We start from the raw sequence: 17,803 nt of genomic DNA on the forward strand, positions 1-17,803 counted from the left end.
CTGATAATGGTATGGAATTCTGTTCTAAGCAATTTGGGAATTATTGCAAGTCTGAAGGCATTGTCAGACACCACACCGTTCCTTATACTCCTCAACAAAACGGTGTTGCTGAGCGTATAAACAGGACCATTATTTCCAGAGCCCGTTGCATGTTGTCCAATGCAGGTTTGCATAGGCGGTTTTGGGCTGAGGCCGCTTCCACTGCTTGTTATCTCATTAACCGTTCAAAATAAAGGAAGGTGTTTCTCCTAATGATGAGACAAGATATAAAGCAAGGTTGGTTGCTAAAGGTTATAGCCAAATTCCAGGTATTGACTATAACGAAGTCTTTTCTCCTGTTGTGAAGCATAGCTCTATTCGCACTTTACTTAGTATTGTTGTCATGAATGATTTTGAGCTTGAACAATTGGATGATAAAACTGCATTCTTACATGGAGAATTAGAAGAGGATATTTGTATGGAACAACCTGAAGGTTTTGTTATTCCTGGAAAAGAAAAGCTTGTCTGTAAATTAAAGAAATCTCTTTATGGATTGAAGCAATCCCCTCGACAGTGGTACAAGAGATTTGACACCTTTATGCTCTCTCAAGGTTTCAATCGGTCTAATTATGATAGTTGTGTTTATTTGAAAAATGTCAATGGTTCAGCTATTTATTTGCTCCTTTATGTTGATGATATGTTAATTGCTGCAAAGAGCATGTTAGAGATTGATGAACTACAGAAGCAATTGAATAATGAATTTGAGATGAAGGATTTGGGTGCCGCAAAGAAAATACTTGGCATGGAAATATCCAGAGATAGACCGTCTGGAAAATTATATCTCAGTCAGAAGGGATATATTGATAAAGTTCTTCGTCGTTTTAATATGCATAATGCTAAGCCGGTAAGTACTCCGTTAGCTGCACACTTCAAATTATCATCAGCCTTATGTCCTGAGTCAGATGCAGATATTGAGTACATGTCTAGAGTTCCCTATTCGAGTAAAGTTGATTCACTTATGTATGCCATGGTTTGTTCTCGTCCGGATTTATCTTATGCACCGAGTCTTGTTAGTAGATACATGGCTAATCCTGGAAAAGAGCATTGGAAAGCAGTTCAATGGATTATTTTCAGATACTTGCAAGGTACTTCTAATGCTTATTTACAGTTTGGGAATACTGGAGATGGACTTGTTGGTTTTGTTGATTCTGATTTTGCTGGTGATTTGGATAAGAGAAGATCGCTCACAGGTTATGTTTTCACCATTGGTGGTTGTGCTGTGAGTTGGAGAGCAACGTTGCAGTCTATTGTGGCTTGCTCCACTACTGATGCCGAGTATATGACTATTTCTGAGGCATGCAAAGAAGCTATCTGGTTGAGAGGTTAGTACACTGAGCTTTGTGGAGATTCATCTTGCCCTACCATATTTTCTGACAGTCAAAGTGCTATATATCTTACAAAGAATCCAATGTATCATGAGAGAACAAAGCACGTTGATGTCAGATTTCACTATGATCGAGATGTTGCTAAAGGTGATTTGAAGGTATGCAAGATAAGTACTCATGATAACCCTGCTGATATGATGACAAAGCCAGTTCCTACCAATAAGTTTGAGCTTTGCTCAGGCTTAGTTGGTATTTCTCACTAGTCCTATGGACTTTGACGCACAAGGTGTTTATGCTGATTTGGATGGAGTTATTTACTTTCTTCGACTACTGGAGGGAATTTGGCTCAAGGTGGAGATTGTTAAATTGTGATCCAAATTCTACCGTATTGGATTAGACGTAGTACAAACGGTGTGGGCCTTTGCGTTGGTACCGACGCGTACGAGTACAACTCGTTTACTTGTCCTCCAAGGACTCTCATGTATTGCCCCTCATATATACTCCATGTAGTCGCACCTAAAGATGGCCTGTCGTCTCGTGCTTGTAATTCTCTACCCTCATAGTGATTGCGCCTTCATGCGTCCGTGGTTTTCTCCCGCAAGGGTTTCCACGTAAAAATATGTGTCTCTCGTGTCTCGTTTATCTCGTTTTATCTAACAATTTTGCACCAGCCACCGAAGTGAGCCCGCACCTGCAGCGGTGGATGTTACGATCCAATCGAGAGGATATGAGATCGACGAGCCGGAAACGAAATTGGGTAGCGGGATCAAACAAGGCTCTGATTACCAGTTTGTAACGACCCGCTGATCCACAGGATCGATACAAGGGGATGAGATTGGAGTCTGCTTTATTGAAGGAAGGAGATGAGGTACAGAGAAGGGTAGGTGAGGAGCGGAGAGGGGTAGGTGAGGATTCAGAGTCTAATACAACACACATGCCTCTCCTCTGTCTACACCCGCACTTATAGGCACACACCTGACAAGTGGCCCCCACTCACATGGCTTACACACACAGTTGTCCACCGCATCAGTGGGATGCAGGTGTGACAATGTGCATGCTCTTAGTTAATTTGCACATCAAAGTGCGCCTTATACTATTTTAACGGACAAGATGAAGGATGCCCTAAATTAAGTTGCAATAAGGTACTCTTTGGTGACAGTAATTCAAGCATCGCTACTTAAGAGGAAATATTAGAAAAAAAATGTGCTAGTTATAGGATCTCACGTTTGTTACCTACTACCGGCCAAATCTATAAAGGTCAGGACTTTAAACATATTTCCTTGTAATTAAGATTTGTAACCAATATAAATAAAATTGTTGCATAAACCCTGTCTGCATAGGCTAGTTTCAGTTTCAGCAGTGTCAAGTTTCGTCAGTGTCTTGTTTTCCTTTTTCCGTCAATAGATTCAGATAGAAACTGCCGACGAGAATAGCTCGCGATTGGTTGCGTCAGGAGCGAGTCCGTCGCCCCCCCCCCCCCCCCGATCGCTCGTGGGATGGCACGAGCACCACGATCGGTGGTGGCGACTAAGTAGGGGGCCTTAAGCCCGTTTCCCTTGTAAGACCGAGTATAACAAGGGCAATAACAACAACAGAAAAGCTGCAAGTTTTCGGTAGCGCAAAACCCTCTTGTTCTTCTTCCTCCCTCCCGTCGAGTGAGATCAGAGAGAAGTATGATCAAGGAGGATCGAGAATTGCCAACAATTGGCATCAGAGCTGAGTTGTGAGCTTGGGACATGGCTGGAACAGGCGAGTCCGGTGGTAGCAAGTCGCCGGCGACCCCGCGGACCTCCGGCGGCAACGAGATTGTCGTGTCGGACAGGTCTCTGACGCGGATGGCGCGCGACACCGACAGTGCGGCATGGGCGCAGCTGACGCGGAGCAACTACACCGACTGGGTTGTCCTCATGCAGGTCATGATGGAGGGACGCCATCTCTGGGACGCTGTCCAGACAGGCACGCCGAGCGCAGCGAGGATCGCCTGGGGCTCGAGGCAATTCTTCGGGGGGTGCCGCCGGAGATGGGGCCGACCCTTGCCGCCAAGGAAACGGCGAAGGAGGCCTGGGACTCCCTGAAGACGATGAGACTTGGGGTTGCACGAGTGCGCGAGGCAAAACTCGCGACTCTCACCAAGCAGTACGGCGACATCAAGTTCGCCGACGGCGAGTCGGTGGACGACTTCGCCATGAGGCTCACGGCGATGGTGGCTCAGATGGCGCAGCTCGGTGAGACAATTCCTGACAAACTGTCGTTAGGAAGTTTCTTTCCGTTGTTCCCAAGCAGTTCTCACAGATCGCCCTGTCGATCGAGACCCTGGTGGATCTCGACGCACTCTCCGTCGAGGAACTGACTGGGAGGTTGAAGGCGGCGGAAGAACGCCACGAGCTGCATCAGGCCACCGACGGCATGGGGCAGCTACTCCTCACAGAAGAGGAGTGGAATGCCCGTCTCAAGACCGGCGATCATCATTCAGGCGGCTCTGGGGGTGGATCAACGCGGGGCCGTCGCGGAAGGGGTCGCGGACGCCGCGGCGGCGGTGGACGCGGTTAGAACGGAGGTGCTGGCAGGGGCAATGCCAACAACTCTGGGGCTGGCAACGATGAAGATCGCGACAGGTGCCGCTCTTGCAACATCAGTGGGCACTGGGTCCGCGACTGCAGAAAGAAGAAACGCGACGACGATGCGAAGGCGCTCCTCGCCCAGGGCAACGCCGGGGACGACGTGGACCCCACGCATCTCCCCATGGCGCAGGTATGCGATCTATCCGCAGATCCTGAAGTTTGCGACAGGCACGTCGAACTGGTTGAGGAACGGGTCGGGGCACCCCTCGGTCTGGCCACGGACGCGCACGCCGGCGTCTGGTTCCTAGACACGGGAGCCAGCAACCACATGTCCGGGGAGGAGGCCTCGTTTAGCGAGCTTGACCATCACGTCACCGGCAGCGTCAAGTTCGGCGATGGATCGGTGGTGGACATCAAGGGTCGCGGCTCCGTGCTCTTCACCGACCACGCCGGAGGCCACCGCGTGCTAAGCGGAGTCTACTTCATCCCTCGGCTGAAGAGCAACATCATCAGCATCGGGCAACTCGACCAAATCGGGTGCCGATCGAAGATCGAGCGCGCCGTCTTCACCCTCTATGATCAGCAGCATCGCATCGTGGCAAAGGTGCAGAGAGCCCGCAACCGGCTGTACCCGTACGCGCTCCAGCTCGCGCGCCCAGTCTGTGTGGCCACACGATGCGCCGTGGACGAGGCGTGGATGTGGCATGCACGGTACGGCCACCTCAACTTCCAGGCGCTCTGCAAGCTCGCCCAGCAAGGGCGAGTGCGCGGGCTACCCTCCATCGACCACGTCGACCAAGTGTGCGACGGGTGTCTCGCCGGGAAGCAGAGGCGCACTGCGTTCCCGGCAAAGGCCAACTTCAGAGCGGAGCAGATCCTCGAGCTGGTGCACGGCGACATCTGCGGGCCGATCACGCCCCCCACAGCAGGTGGGAGGCACTATTTCCTTCTCCTCGTCGACGACATGTCCAGATACATGTGGCTGTCGGTGCTGCGATCCAAGGACGAGGCTGCCGGGGCGATCGCTCGGTTCCAGGCACGCGTGGAGACAGAGACAGGGCGCAAGCTGCGTGCGCTGCGGAAGGACCGTGGCGGCGAGTTCACGTCCATCGACTTCACAGACTATTGTGTCGATCGCGGCGTGCAGCGACAGCTCACGGCGCCATACTCACCGCAACAGAACGGCGTCGTGGAGCGTCGCAACCAGACAGTAGTTGCCATGGCCAGGAGCATGATGACGGCCACCTCCATGCCAGGAGAGTTTTGGGGGGAGGCGGTGACCACCGCCGTCTTCATCCTGAACAGATCACCGACGCGCTCCGTGGTTGGCATGACCCCGTACGAGGCATGGCACGGTGATCGACCACCAGTGCACTTCCTACGCACGTTCGGGTGCGTGGCCCACGTCAAGACGGTGAAGCCTCACCAAAGCAAGCTAGATGATCGCTCCACTCCAATGGTGTTCGTCGGGTACGAGGAAGGCGGCAAGGCGTACCGCGCCTACAATCAAGCGACCAAGCGCATTCACGTCACCAAAGATGTCGTCTTCGACGAATCTGCAAGGTGGAACTGGGCCGAAACAGCCCATGCTACACCGGCGACCATGGGAGACTCCTTCACGGTGGACGAGCCAACCTACAAGCTGCAGATCACTCGCAGCAACGGTGAAGATTCAGGTCCACAGACGCCGGTGACGCCGCGGACGCCAGCCGCAGTAGGAGCTGGGGCGGGAACGAGCACACCCATGCCCATCAGCGCCCCGGATACAGTCGCGGTAGGAGTTGTCTCCGCCACCAGCACGACGCCGGCAGGCGATGCGCCACAGACCCCTGTAGCGGCTGCTACTCCAGTGAGGGTGGAGTTCGCCACACCGCCTTCCGGGACTCCAGAGCTGGATGCTGCCGACGACTCTCAAGTGACCCATCGCTTCCGCCGTATATCTGACACACTTGGGCTACACTACGGCGCCGTGCAACCAGATGAAAAGCTGTTGATCGCCTCTGCTGAAGAACCAGGCACTTTCAGAGAAGCAGAGCTCAACCCAAGCTGGCGCAAAGCAATGATCGAAGAAGTGAACTCGATTGAGGACAATAACACCTGGAAGCTTACTGATCTCCCTCCCCCCCCCCGGGACACAAGGCCATTGGAGTAAAATGGGTGTTACGCGTGAAACGGGACTCGGCCGGAGAGATCTTGAAGTACAAAGCTCGTCTCGTTGCGAAGGGCTTTGTGCAGAAACCTGGAATCGACTTCGACGAGGTGTTCGCGTCAGTGGCTCGCTTGGAGTCAGTGCACGTGTTGCTGGCTCTCGCAACACACAAGGGATGACCGATACATCACATGGATGTTAAATCGGCTTTCCTCAATGGCGAGCTGAAAGAAGAAGTCTACGTCGAACAGCCCCCGGGTTTCGTCGCCGTCGATCGCGAGCACCAGGTACTCAGGTTAAGCAAAGCTCTGTATGGCCTTCACCAAGCACCCAACGCCTGGAAGGCCAAGCTCGACGCCACATTCGTCGACATGGGGTTCCGCCGATGCAACTCCGAGCATGCTGTCTATGCACGCGGATCAGGCCACGAACTCATTCTTCTGGGGGTGTATGTGGATGACCTGGTGATCACCGGGGCTGACGCTGCAGAGATCAACAACTTCAAGGCAGCGATGCAAGCCACTTTTCGGATGAGCGATCTTGGGTTGCTCTCCTACTACCTAGGCATTGAGGTACGTCAGGACTCTGACGGCGTGACCATTGCGCAGAGCGCATATGCCCAGAAGATCATCGAGAAGGCGGGGCTTGCAGGTTGCAACCCACGGGAGACACCCATGGAAGCTCGTCTGAAGCTGAGGAAGACAAGCACAGCGGCTCCCACTGACGCGAGGAGTACAGGAGCCTCGTGGGGACGCTCCGCTACCTCACTCACTCCCGGCCCGACATCACCTTTGCCGTGGGGTACGTGAGTCGTTCATGGAAGCACCTACTGTCGAGCATCTTAGTGCAGTTCAGCACATCATCAGGTATGTGGCTGGCACCCGTGATCTGGGGTGTCACTTTCCCCGTCGGCGAGAAAGAGAAGCCAGGCTCGTCGGATACAGTGACAGTGACATGGCGGGCGACATTGATGACAGCAAGAGCACATCAGGAGGGATCTTCTTCCTCGGCGATAGTCCTGTCAGCTGGCTGTCACAGAAACAAAAGGTGGTCGCCCTGTCGTCGTGTGAAGCTGAGTTCATTGCAGCCACAACGGCGGCCTGCCAGGCAGTATGGGTGGCGCGTTTGCTCGCTGAGATCACGGGAGACAAGCTTCAGGTGCCGCTGCTTCTGGTGGATAACAAATCCGCCATAGCTCTCTGCAAGAACCCGGTGTTTCATGACAGGAGCAAGCACATTGACGTGCGCTACCACTTCATAAGAGAGTGTGTGGAAGAAGGAAAAATGACTGTCGACTTCATCAGGACTGAAGATCAACTGGCTGACATTCTGACAAAGCCCTTGGGGGGCATCAGCTTTCACCAGCTACGTGAGAAGATCGGAATGAAGAAAATAAAGTAGGCAGACTAGGTTTTAGGGAGTGATTGTTGCATAAACCCTGTGTGCATATGCTAGTTTCAGTTTCATCAGTGTCAGTTTCGTCAGTGTCTTGTTTTCCGTTTTCCGTCAGTAGATTCAAATAGAAACTGTCGACGAGAATAGCTCGCGATCGGTTGCGTCAGGAGCGAGTCCGTCCCCCCCCCCCCCCCCCCGATCGCTCGTGGGATGGCACGAGCACCACGATCGGTGGTGGCGACTAAGTAGGGGGCCTTAAGCCCGTTTCCCTTGTAAGACCGAGTATAACAAGGGCAATAACAACAACAGAAAAGCTGCAAGTTTTCGGCAGCGCAAAACCCTCCTGTTCTTCTTCCTCCCTCCCGTCGAGTGAGATCAGAGAGAAGTAGGATCAGGGAGGATCGAGATTTGCCAACAAAAATGTGGCCCCGCGTGGTTAGATACGTTTCCACAGATTCTTGACATCATCACAATTTGCATACTTCTTGGTTACTTTGGATAATCCTCTGGTATGTTCAAGAAATTGGTCCAAAAGTTGCATCTGGTAGTTTGTGTTTTTCTTTAAAAAAGATGTCATGGTCCACAATGAGGATAATCATGGTCATTCTTCAGAAAGACCAACTGATTTCATACCATACAGAAGCCCCGCAAAATGTGCACAGAAGTACTTAAAGAGAACCATATAAGAATTGAACTGTGGGCAGCAAGAGAATAACATACATTCAGATAATGGTGGGGTTATTCGCACAATGTTGCTATGTGTTGAGTCTACTGCAAGAAGCTCTCCGCCCTCAACTTGGGACACCCTAATGGTGTGGGGCGTGACACCGAGCTTGTCTCCTTCAACAAGCGTCTCAACAAAGTAGCCACTCTCAAATTGCACTGCTACATTCCCATCTGCAAATCAGATAAATACCATAACCATGAGATTAAGCTCAAGCCAGAACACAAAATATCATCAGCCACTATAACCCACATTCACCAGCTGTGACTGCAAACGAGTTAAACCTGAATCGATTTAACTCTTGCTAGATAATTCAGGTCAGGCCATTTTGAAATGAGGACTAGACATCAGCATAAATCTGGGCTTAAGAGTTTCACATGTCATCGAGACAAACAAAATTAGGAAATGTTCAAAATGTTTGACCCATATGACGGTATTATGGTTAGTACAGCTGCTGCTGTTTTATTCCCTATCTTTCTTTTCATTGATGAGAAAAATTCAATATATGTGTGCCAAGAATGAAAAGAGGTTTACTACAACACAAAGATACAAACAAATTCATTTTGCACAGCTTTCAAACTGAGTGACCCTACAATCAAAGAGGAAATATTAGGTCACCGTACTGGTTTGTTGAAAAAAAAAACGAGCCATGCCAGAGATGGGAGTAAAATGACAAGACTAAAACATGCTATCTGCCCTGTTTGGAACCACTCAGATTATATAATCCAGTTTTTATAATCTATTATGTCTCGAAACAAGACAGATTATGGTGTAGATTATAAAAACTAGATGGACAGATTATTAAAAACTCACAATCTACTCTACCCCAGCTAAAATCAGATTATGGATTGCTAATGACCCATTACCCTTGTAAAGTTGGAGATAATTACATTCCTGTCACCGCCACCCTCCTTTTTCTTCAAAAAACAAAGGGCAGACGGGTCATTATGCAATGTAAAACCTGAATTACAGTTTATATAATCTGACCTCCAAACATGTCCACCTAGATTATTTTTATAAACCAGATTATATAATCTATCTTCATAATCCAGATTATTATAATCTATTGTGGTTCCAAACAGGGCCTTGCTTGTATAGTATAGAAAAAGGAGATGAGATCTAGAGAAATAATTAGCTTCCTGTCGAGCCTCCCCCACTTGTTCTACCACAGTTATTTCGTACTTTCATTCATTGTACTATCAGTAATTACTCCCTAGTGTCAAAAACGCTTTTATATTACGGGACGGAGGGAGTAGAGGATTAGATGGAAATCGGTCACTAAATTGCATCTGCGCATCTTACACCAAGAAGCACAACAAACTTCGAAGCCAAATAGAATCGCATCTCTCCCCCGCTCTGCCGAATTCGCCATACTCGCTAATCTTCAATAAACAAACTAAGCAAACCCTCGAAACGGGGGCAGAATCAGCAACTAGCTAGCGCCCACTCACCATACTGGGGGTGTGAGGACTGCTTGGGCGAGTGGGGGGGAGAACCCCGTGGCCACTTCACCACCGACGATAGCTGCCTCACGATGTTATCTGCAATCAATATCGCTATGAAGTGAGTAAAGCGGAGCGGATAAAGCAAGATCGAGTCCTGCATTTTGAAGAAATGGGCAATAAATGCTGGATGGATTGACCTGTGGGGGTGGCGAACGCATTCGCGTCAGACTGGAGGACGACGCAGAGGAGGAGCGCGATGACGAGGAGGGAGAGCACCGGCATGGATCCCAACCTCATGGCGAGAATTTTTGGTGGCGCTGCCGCTTCTGGTGAACCTCGGGTTAGAGCAGGGAGAAAGAAAGGGGAAGCGAAAAGCAGCTTTAGGCTGTCCACACCCATTTTGGGGTGTTTAGACCAACTCTACTAGAACCCTCAAACCCTTAAATTCTGGAAAAAATAACCGTTTTTTTACAGTTTTCGTTGAAAAAACGACGTAGACTAGAACCCTTAAACCCTTAAACTCGTAAAAAAATTTAGAGGTCGAACCTGTAAACGCCCTCGCAGCCTATAGAAGTGAGGGTTGGGAGGGCAAACCCAATCCCAACCCGCACTCCTTTTCATCTCGAGCGCGGGAGGGAAACCGCCCGTCCCAGCCGCCGCGCCATGGATCCACCGGCCGCCGCCGCCGCGCCGGCCCCGCCAGCCTCGCACCGCCTCCTCCCACCCCAGCCGCTGCCGATGATGAGGGCGGTGGCGACGGAGACGTCCATTTTTTGTTCATGTTTGGTTGGTTTGGCTGTAGTTTTGTCCATTTTCTTCCTCTTGTTGACCTTTTTCTGTATATACATTTTTTCTCTGAGATGTGAATTCCAATAGCTACCATTGAAGAAACCGTCTCAGCAGTTGGTTTTCTTGTTCAGGTCAACAGCCGTATCACCAGAGTATTGCTGACATATTCTTTCTTAACTCCTAAAGAATTAACTCTACTTTACATATTGTTCTTACTTTGCATAGTTTCATGGTATACTTAATTGATAAGAGTATGTATGTTTTTTTGGATGCATACTTTTGCATTGGAAAATTTGAATACACGTAGAGTGCCTTAAAAGAGTATGTATGTTTTTTTATGAAAGTTAATTTTGATGTACATTGTAGTAATTTGTGTTGCTTTGTACTAGCATTACTTTTCTCATAAGTGAGCTGTTCATCAAGTATGATTCTAACTAACAGTGCGTGATATGTCATATGATGAAATGTGTGATATATGAATGACAATTTTAAGGTTTGGGGTTGGGGCAAAGACTAGAACCCTCAAACCCAACCCTTATAATGGAATATTCCGTTCTAAGGGTTGGGTTTGAGGGTTCTAGTCTTTGCCCCTGTTTTTCAACCCTTAAAAGTGTCAAAAATGTGCAATTCTCAACCCTTAAAACTGGTTTTTGTTTTAAGGGTTTGAGGGTTCTACTAGAGATGCTCTTAGAGCATGTCTAGTAAACCCTCAAACCCTTAAATCTAAAACTAATTTTAAGGATTGAGAACTGATCAGTTTTAAAAAATTTAAGGATTAAAAAACAGGGGCAAAGACTAGAACCCTTAAACCCAATTTTTAAGGTTCTAGTCTTTGCCCCAACCCCAACCCTTAAAACTGTCATTTGACATATCACAATTTTCATCATCTTAGTAACACCGAATAGTACTTTCAAACACATAATAATCATTCAATTTATTACAACAATGTTTTAAAGCAAATTATAATAATTGTTCGAATCAAATAGGACATAGAAAAGTAAACAAAGGTAGATCATGGGCCTTGGCGCCGCCTAGCCAACTGCCACTCGTGCTCTACTAGATCATCCTCGAGCTGACCATGAGTGTTTGCATCCTCAATCTCACGATGTGCTTCAAGAAAAGCTTGTACGCGACAAGGGTTTCTTTCTGGTTGCACGCGACAAGGGTTTCTTTCCGCGGGTATGCCATAGGCGAGCACCCGCATTACAGCCGATATCTTTTGGTACGCACTAAACCACATGATACCGGCGGCGGATCTACGACGCTTGAAGTAATCTGAGGCGGCCTCACAATCGGTGACAATTTTCACAAACAAACTACGGCGCATTCGGTACCTTCTCCGAAAGAGGCGAGGTAGGTATGTCGGTACCTCCACGAAGTAGTCTCGCATCAAATGTTTGTGTCCGAGACAGCGGTTCCGGTAGATGGTGACTCGCCCCATCTGCGACCCTCTCCTCTGATCCATCAGCTTCACGCGGTCTTCAAACTCTTGCACGTCGAGGAGGAGGCCCATCATCTCGATGTCATCGTCTTGAAGCAAGTCCTCAATGTCCGAATCATCCGATGACGACCAACCAGAATCATGAAACAACGCATCCATCTACACAACACAAAACAAAAAATGTAGTGTTGTTGTGTAACAAAAATACAGGAAACAGGGCCGGCCGGAGCTCTCTGTGGAGGAGGTCGGTAGTGTGGATGCCGGCGATGTGGAGACAAAGGGAGGAGGAGCAGGGGAGCTCACCTTGGACGGCCCGTGGTGGAGGAGGTCGGCTGTGTGGACGAGCTCGGGGTGGTGGAGGAGCTCGGGGGCGGCGGTGGAGGAGCTCGGGGCGGCGATGGAGGAGCTTGGGGCGGTGGAGGAGCTCGGGGCGGCGATGGAGGAGCTCGGGGCGGGACGGGGGCGGTGGCCCAAGATGCGGCCAGCGGCGGTGGAGGTGCTCAGGGCGGGACGGCGGCGGCGGCCCGAGATGCGGTCGGAGGCGGCTCGGGTCGGCGCGGGGGCGGGACGGGCGACGGCTCGGGGGAGGCACGGGAGGAGGTTGGGGACGGGAAATTTCCCTCCCGCGCGTGGCCGGATCGAAGTGAGGGTTGGGGTAGATTTTGCCCCCCAATCCTCACTTCTACAGGTTGGGAGAGGGTTTGCAGGTCTGATCCTTAAATTTTTTTTAAGGGTTTAAGAGTTAAGGGGTTTTAGTCTACGCGTTTTTTTCGCCCAACCCGTAAAAAACGGTTATTTCTGTTTTTTAGGGTTTAAGGGCTCTACTAGACATGCTCTTAGAGCATTACACACCCCGTATAATGATCTATAATGATCATATCCGAAAAACGACGTGTTTATAGTTTTGGTCGGAAAAACGATGCGGAGCAGACCCCGTAAAACTTGTTCGACTCGTAAATTTTTTAAGTGGCGCGGTAAATCCATGCGCTAAAACCTTATACGTGCAGTTTTGAAGTAGTATACAGTTTAATCTGTAAACTGGTCAAACCTCGTGGGAGCAAACGCGTTGCGAAACTCGCCGGAATCTACGTGAAACTCACCGGAATCCATCATTGCATGTCAGAAGAAGTCGCCGCACGCTGGAATTTGTCGTCGTCGGTCCAAATTGCAGCCAGCTTGACCTCCGCTACCGAGGCGAGGCCATACACGCGCATGGCGGAGCAGACCACCAGCGGCCCGAATCACGGCAGGGCAGCACCGGAGAAGAGCGAGGCAGGGGTGGGGGAGCTCGGGTGGCCACGTCAGGGAACGCGCGTGCGGCGGCGGGCAATGTCGGGCTCAAATCGGGGATGGGCGGGCGCGCCAGGGAACGTGTGGTCGGGGCGGGCGGCGCAGGGCTCCTCCACTGCATGCGTGACTCGGAACAGGCGACACTCGGACGAGGTGGGCGGCGCCGGGGCGAGCCGGGGTGCCAGGACGAGGCACGTCGTGGCCGAAGACGGCTCGTCGGGATGGGAGGAGAAAAGAAAAAAAATGAGCTACAGTGCGATACAATTTCATTTACGGGGACTGCTTTGTCCGGGGCAATTTCGCACCGTAAAAACGGTTAAAGTGCCCCTTATACGCGTTTCTAAGGGTTGACTTTCTAGAGATGCTCTTAGAGCACACCCTGTAAGAACCAATACGTGTATAAGGAACACTGTAAATTGTTTTTACGGTGCAAAATTATCCCGGACAGAACAGACCCCGTGAATGAAACTGTATTTCACTATAGGTCTTTTTTTTCTTTTTTCCTCCAATCCTGGCAAGCCTCGCCCCGGCTCCCCGCCTCATCCTAGCGTCGCCCGTTCCCGGCCATGCATGAAGTGGAGGAGCCCTACGCCGCCCACCCCCGATTGAGCACGGTAGTGCCCGTCCCCGATTGAGCTCGACACTGCCCACCGCCGCGCGTACATTTCCTACCGTGGCCGCGCGAGATCCCCACCCTACCCCGCTCTTGTCCGGTGCCGCCCCGCCCTGATTGATGTCGCCGGTGGCCTGCTCCATCCTGCCCATGGACAGCCTCGTCTCGGGAGTGGAGGCCAAGTTGGCCGCAATTTGGACCGGCAACGACAAATTCCGGCATGCGGCGGCTTCTTTAGACATGCGGCGACGGATTCCGGTGAGTTCCACATAGATTCCGGCTAGTTCCGCGGTGGCACGTTTGCTCCGATGAGATTTGACCAGTTTACGGGTTGAACTGTATACTGCCTCCAAAACTTCATATATAAGGTTTTCACGGATGGATTTATCGTTCCCCTTAAAAAGTTTACGGATCGAACAAGTTTTAGGGGGTCTCCTCCGCGTCGTTTTTTCGACCAAAACTATAAACACCTTGTTTTTTATGGGTTTGACCAATTTACGGGGTTTGCTAGAGATGCTTTTTAAGGGGCATGGTAAATCCATCCACGAAAACTTTATATATGCAGTTTTGAAGGCAGTATACAGTTCAACCCGTAAACTGGTCGAACCTCGTCGGAGCAAACGGGCCGCCGCAGGACTGGTCAGAATCTATGTGGAACTGACCGGAATCCGTCGCCGCATGTCGGAAGAAGCTGTCGCATGACGGAATTTTCGCCGCTGGTCCGAATTGTAGTCAGCTCGACCTCCACTGCCGAGACGAGGCCGTCCACCGGCAGGATGGAGCAGGGCATCGACGACCTGAATCAGGGCGGGGCGGCACCGGAGAAAAGTAGGGCAGGGTGGGGGAGCTCGCGTGTCCACAACGGGAAACGTACGCGCGGCGGCGAGTAGTGTCGAGCTCAATCGGGGGACGGGCAGTGCCATGCTCAATCGGAGGCGGGCGGCGCAGGGGCCCTCCATTGCATGCATGGCCAGGAACAGGCGAGGCGGGTAACACCGGGGTGAGCCGGGGCCGGAGACGGCTTGCCGGGACGGGAGGAAAAATTAAAAAAAAATGAGCTATAGTGGAATACAGTTTGATTTACGGGCTTTGTTCTATACGGGGCAATTTCACACCGTGAAAATGGTTCACGGTACCCCTTATACACGTTTTAAGGGTCGATTTTTATGGGGTCTGCTAGAGAAGCTCTTAGCAGAAAAATCAGCGCGAGGGGCTCAGGTTTCGAGCCCCCCCCAAGGTCGCCCCCGAGCTGCCAATTTCGACCCATTTTCGGCGCAAATTGGCCCATATTCGGCATGCTTTGGCACAACTTGAACAAATCCTTTATTTTTTATCACATAGTTCATCATAGAAATCAATACAAATCAAAAATAGTTCAACAAATCAATACAAATCAAAATAGTTCAACAAATAAAAACTCATAATTCACCACACATCGAGCTAGGTGTTGCCCTTGAGCCTCCATAGGTGCTCCACCAAATTGTGCTGCAGTTGTTGATGCACATGTGGTTCTCGGATCTCCTGATGCATGTTGAGGAAGGCAGTCCAGGTTGCCAGTAGCTAGTGATCAACTTGGCCAATAGGATCCTGCGTGTAATATGGTTCAGTGTCAAACATTGGCTCTTCCTGCTCGCTCTCAGTGATCATGTTGTGCAAGATGACACAGCAAGTCATGACTTCCCACATTTGATCTTTCGACCAGTTCTGAGTGGGGTACCTGACAATAGTAAAACAAGATTGAAGCACACCAAATGCCCGCTCGACATCCTTCCTACAAGCTTCTTGGCGCTTGGCAAAGTACGAGTTCTTGCCTCCTGGTGTAGGGTTTGAGATAGTCTTCACAAATGTGGACCATCTCAGATAGAAGCCATCGGCTAGGTAGTATCCCTTGTTGTAGTGGTGCTTATTGGCCTCGTAGTTAATCAGAGGAGCATGACCTTCAACAACCTTTGTAAAGACATTCAAGCACTTCACTATGTTGATGTCATTGTGAGTTTCTCACATACCAAAGAAGGAGTGCCCAATCCACATGTCATGTGTGGCCACTGCCTCAAGTACCACACTGCAACCTGCTTTGGTGCCTTTGTACATCCCCTGCCAAGCAAATGGACTATTTTTTTAATTTCCAATGCATGAATTCGATACTTCCAAGCATCCCAGGAAATCCTCTTGCTAGATTCTATTCTAGGATCCGAGCAGCGTCTTCAGCATTGGGTGATCGCAAGTATTGAGGTCCAAATACTGCCACCACTGCCCTACTGGAACTTGTACAAGTACTCAATGGTGGTGGACTCGGCCATGCGTCCATAGTCTTCCAGAATATCATGGAGAGCTCCGTATGCAAGCATCCTCATAGCTGTCGTGCACTTCTGTAGTGAGGTGAATCTAAGTGTGCCGGTGCAATCCTTTTTTGTACTTGAAGTAGTTATCGAACTCCCTAATGAAATTCAAAATCCTCGGGAAGAGCTTCCGGCTCATCTGATAAGGCACTCAAATACTTTGTCGCCGTGCACAAGAGCGTCGGCGAAGTAGTCGGTGTAGAGCAAGCAATAGCCTTCCAGTCAATGACTCTACTTTGCCTTCAGCCGGCCCGGTGCCGAGCCACCTCGCCTCGACTTTGCATTGCTCGCGAACAGTCCGGCCAGAGCGGCGAGGACCATGCGGTGCTCTTCATCCTGGGTGTCGCCATCGGCTTCCTCCTTCATTAACACCGCAAACACCTCCTGGTCGTCAGAGTCCATCGCCTAGGCAAATCACCGAACACCTGGTGGCCGTGGCGAACGTGCAGTCGCGTGCGTGCCCGGAGCATCGGAAAAACTCGCCAGGAAGTAGGGGGTGAAGCAGCGGTAAACCCTCCCTTCGTCGACGGGGAGATGGCCTTTGTAGCGGTGGTAGGTAGGTGGGCGACGTTGGGATCGGCATGGTGGTGAAAGGTGTAGTGTGCTAGGGGCGAATATGGATGAGGAAAAACCTTTTTTCGCCTGAGAGGGGGGGCGACGTGCCATTTTTCCTTCCAGCGGTGCCCCTGGGCGCCCTCAAGCGTGTTGTGTTTGTCATGGGACCGCCGGGGCCAATTTTGACCCTAATCGGCAAAAAATGGCTCCTCAGGGCGCGAGTGGGCCGTTTTTTCCTTGCCGGCGACAAAAAATGGTCTGGAGGCCTGTTGGGGGCGCGACTGGAGATGCTCTTAGAGCATCTCTAGCATACCCCGTATAAATGGTCAAACTCGTAAAAAATGTTTTTTACAGTTTTGGTCGAAAAAAGTGTCCAAAACAGAAACCGTAAAAGTGGTCCAACCCGTAATTTTTTCAAGGGCCACCAAAAATGCACACCCGAAACCCTTATATTTGAAGATTGGAAGGCCGAACCGAGGGGGTCCCATATACCGGTCAAACCTCGTCGGAACAAACACGTCGCTGCGGAGTTTGCATAATCCGCCCTAAACTCGCCGGAATTCATCACGGCACACCGAAAAAAGCCGCTAGACGCCGCAATCACTCGTCGCCGGTTCAAATTGGACGAGCTCGACCTTGTCGTGGCCTCCCATGATGTCACGCCCAAGATGCGACCCTATCCTCAATTTGGCACGAAGGCCTCGTCAGGGATAGAAGTGCATCTCGTCGTGTCGCAAGAATGGATATCGTTACAAGTACATGTACTGAAAAGAAGAGATATATCAATAGAATTGGCTTACACTTTCCACAAGCTACATCAGAGTCACATCAGTACAATACATAATCATCATGAAGAAGGGCAGGGTCCGACTACGGACGAAAACAAACGAGAAAAGAAGAACGACGTCCATCCTTGCTATCCTAGACTGCCGGCCTGGAACCCATCCTAGATCGATGAGGAAGAAGAAGAAGAAGCAACTCCAAATGAACAATCAACGCGCTCGCGTCAAGTAACCTTTACCTGTACCTGCAACTGGTGTTGTAGTAATCTGTGAGCCACACGGGACTTAACAATCTCATTTCCAAAGGTATCAAAACTAGCACAACTTAATGGGTGAGGTATGGTTAAGTGGTGAGG

The 17,803-nt window shown here is 50.5% G+C and overlaps 1 protein-coding gene across 1 annotated transcript in view; it reads right to left on the bottom strand.

The window, feature by feature from the left end:
• LOC123406157 overlaps nucleotides 1–10,049 on the bottom strand; it is a 49,431-nt gene extending 39,382 nt beyond the window's left edge. The window contains exons 1-3 of the mRNA XM_045099634.1: nucleotides 9,836–10,049; nucleotides 9,645–9,734; nucleotides 8,190–8,366 (exon numbers count right to left, since the gene is read on the bottom strand). Of these exons, the coding sequence (XP_044955569.1) occupies nucleotides 8,190–8,366; nucleotides 9,645–9,734; nucleotides 9,836–10,037 (469 nt within the window). The 5' untranslated portion in view covers nucleotides 10,038–10,049. The remainder of the gene's footprint in view (nucleotides 1–8,189; nucleotides 8,367–9,644; nucleotides 9,735–9,835) is intronic.
• Nucleotides 10,050–17,803: the final 7,754 nt, after the last annotated feature.

This window comes from Hordeum vulgare, chromosome 6H, assembly GCF_904849725.1.
Source record: "Hordeum vulgare subsp. vulgare chromosome 6H, MorexV3_pseudomolecules_assembly, whole genome shotgun sequence".
Lineage (NCBI taxonomy): Eukaryota > Viridiplantae > Streptophyta > Magnoliopsida > Poales > Poaceae > Hordeum > Hordeum vulgare.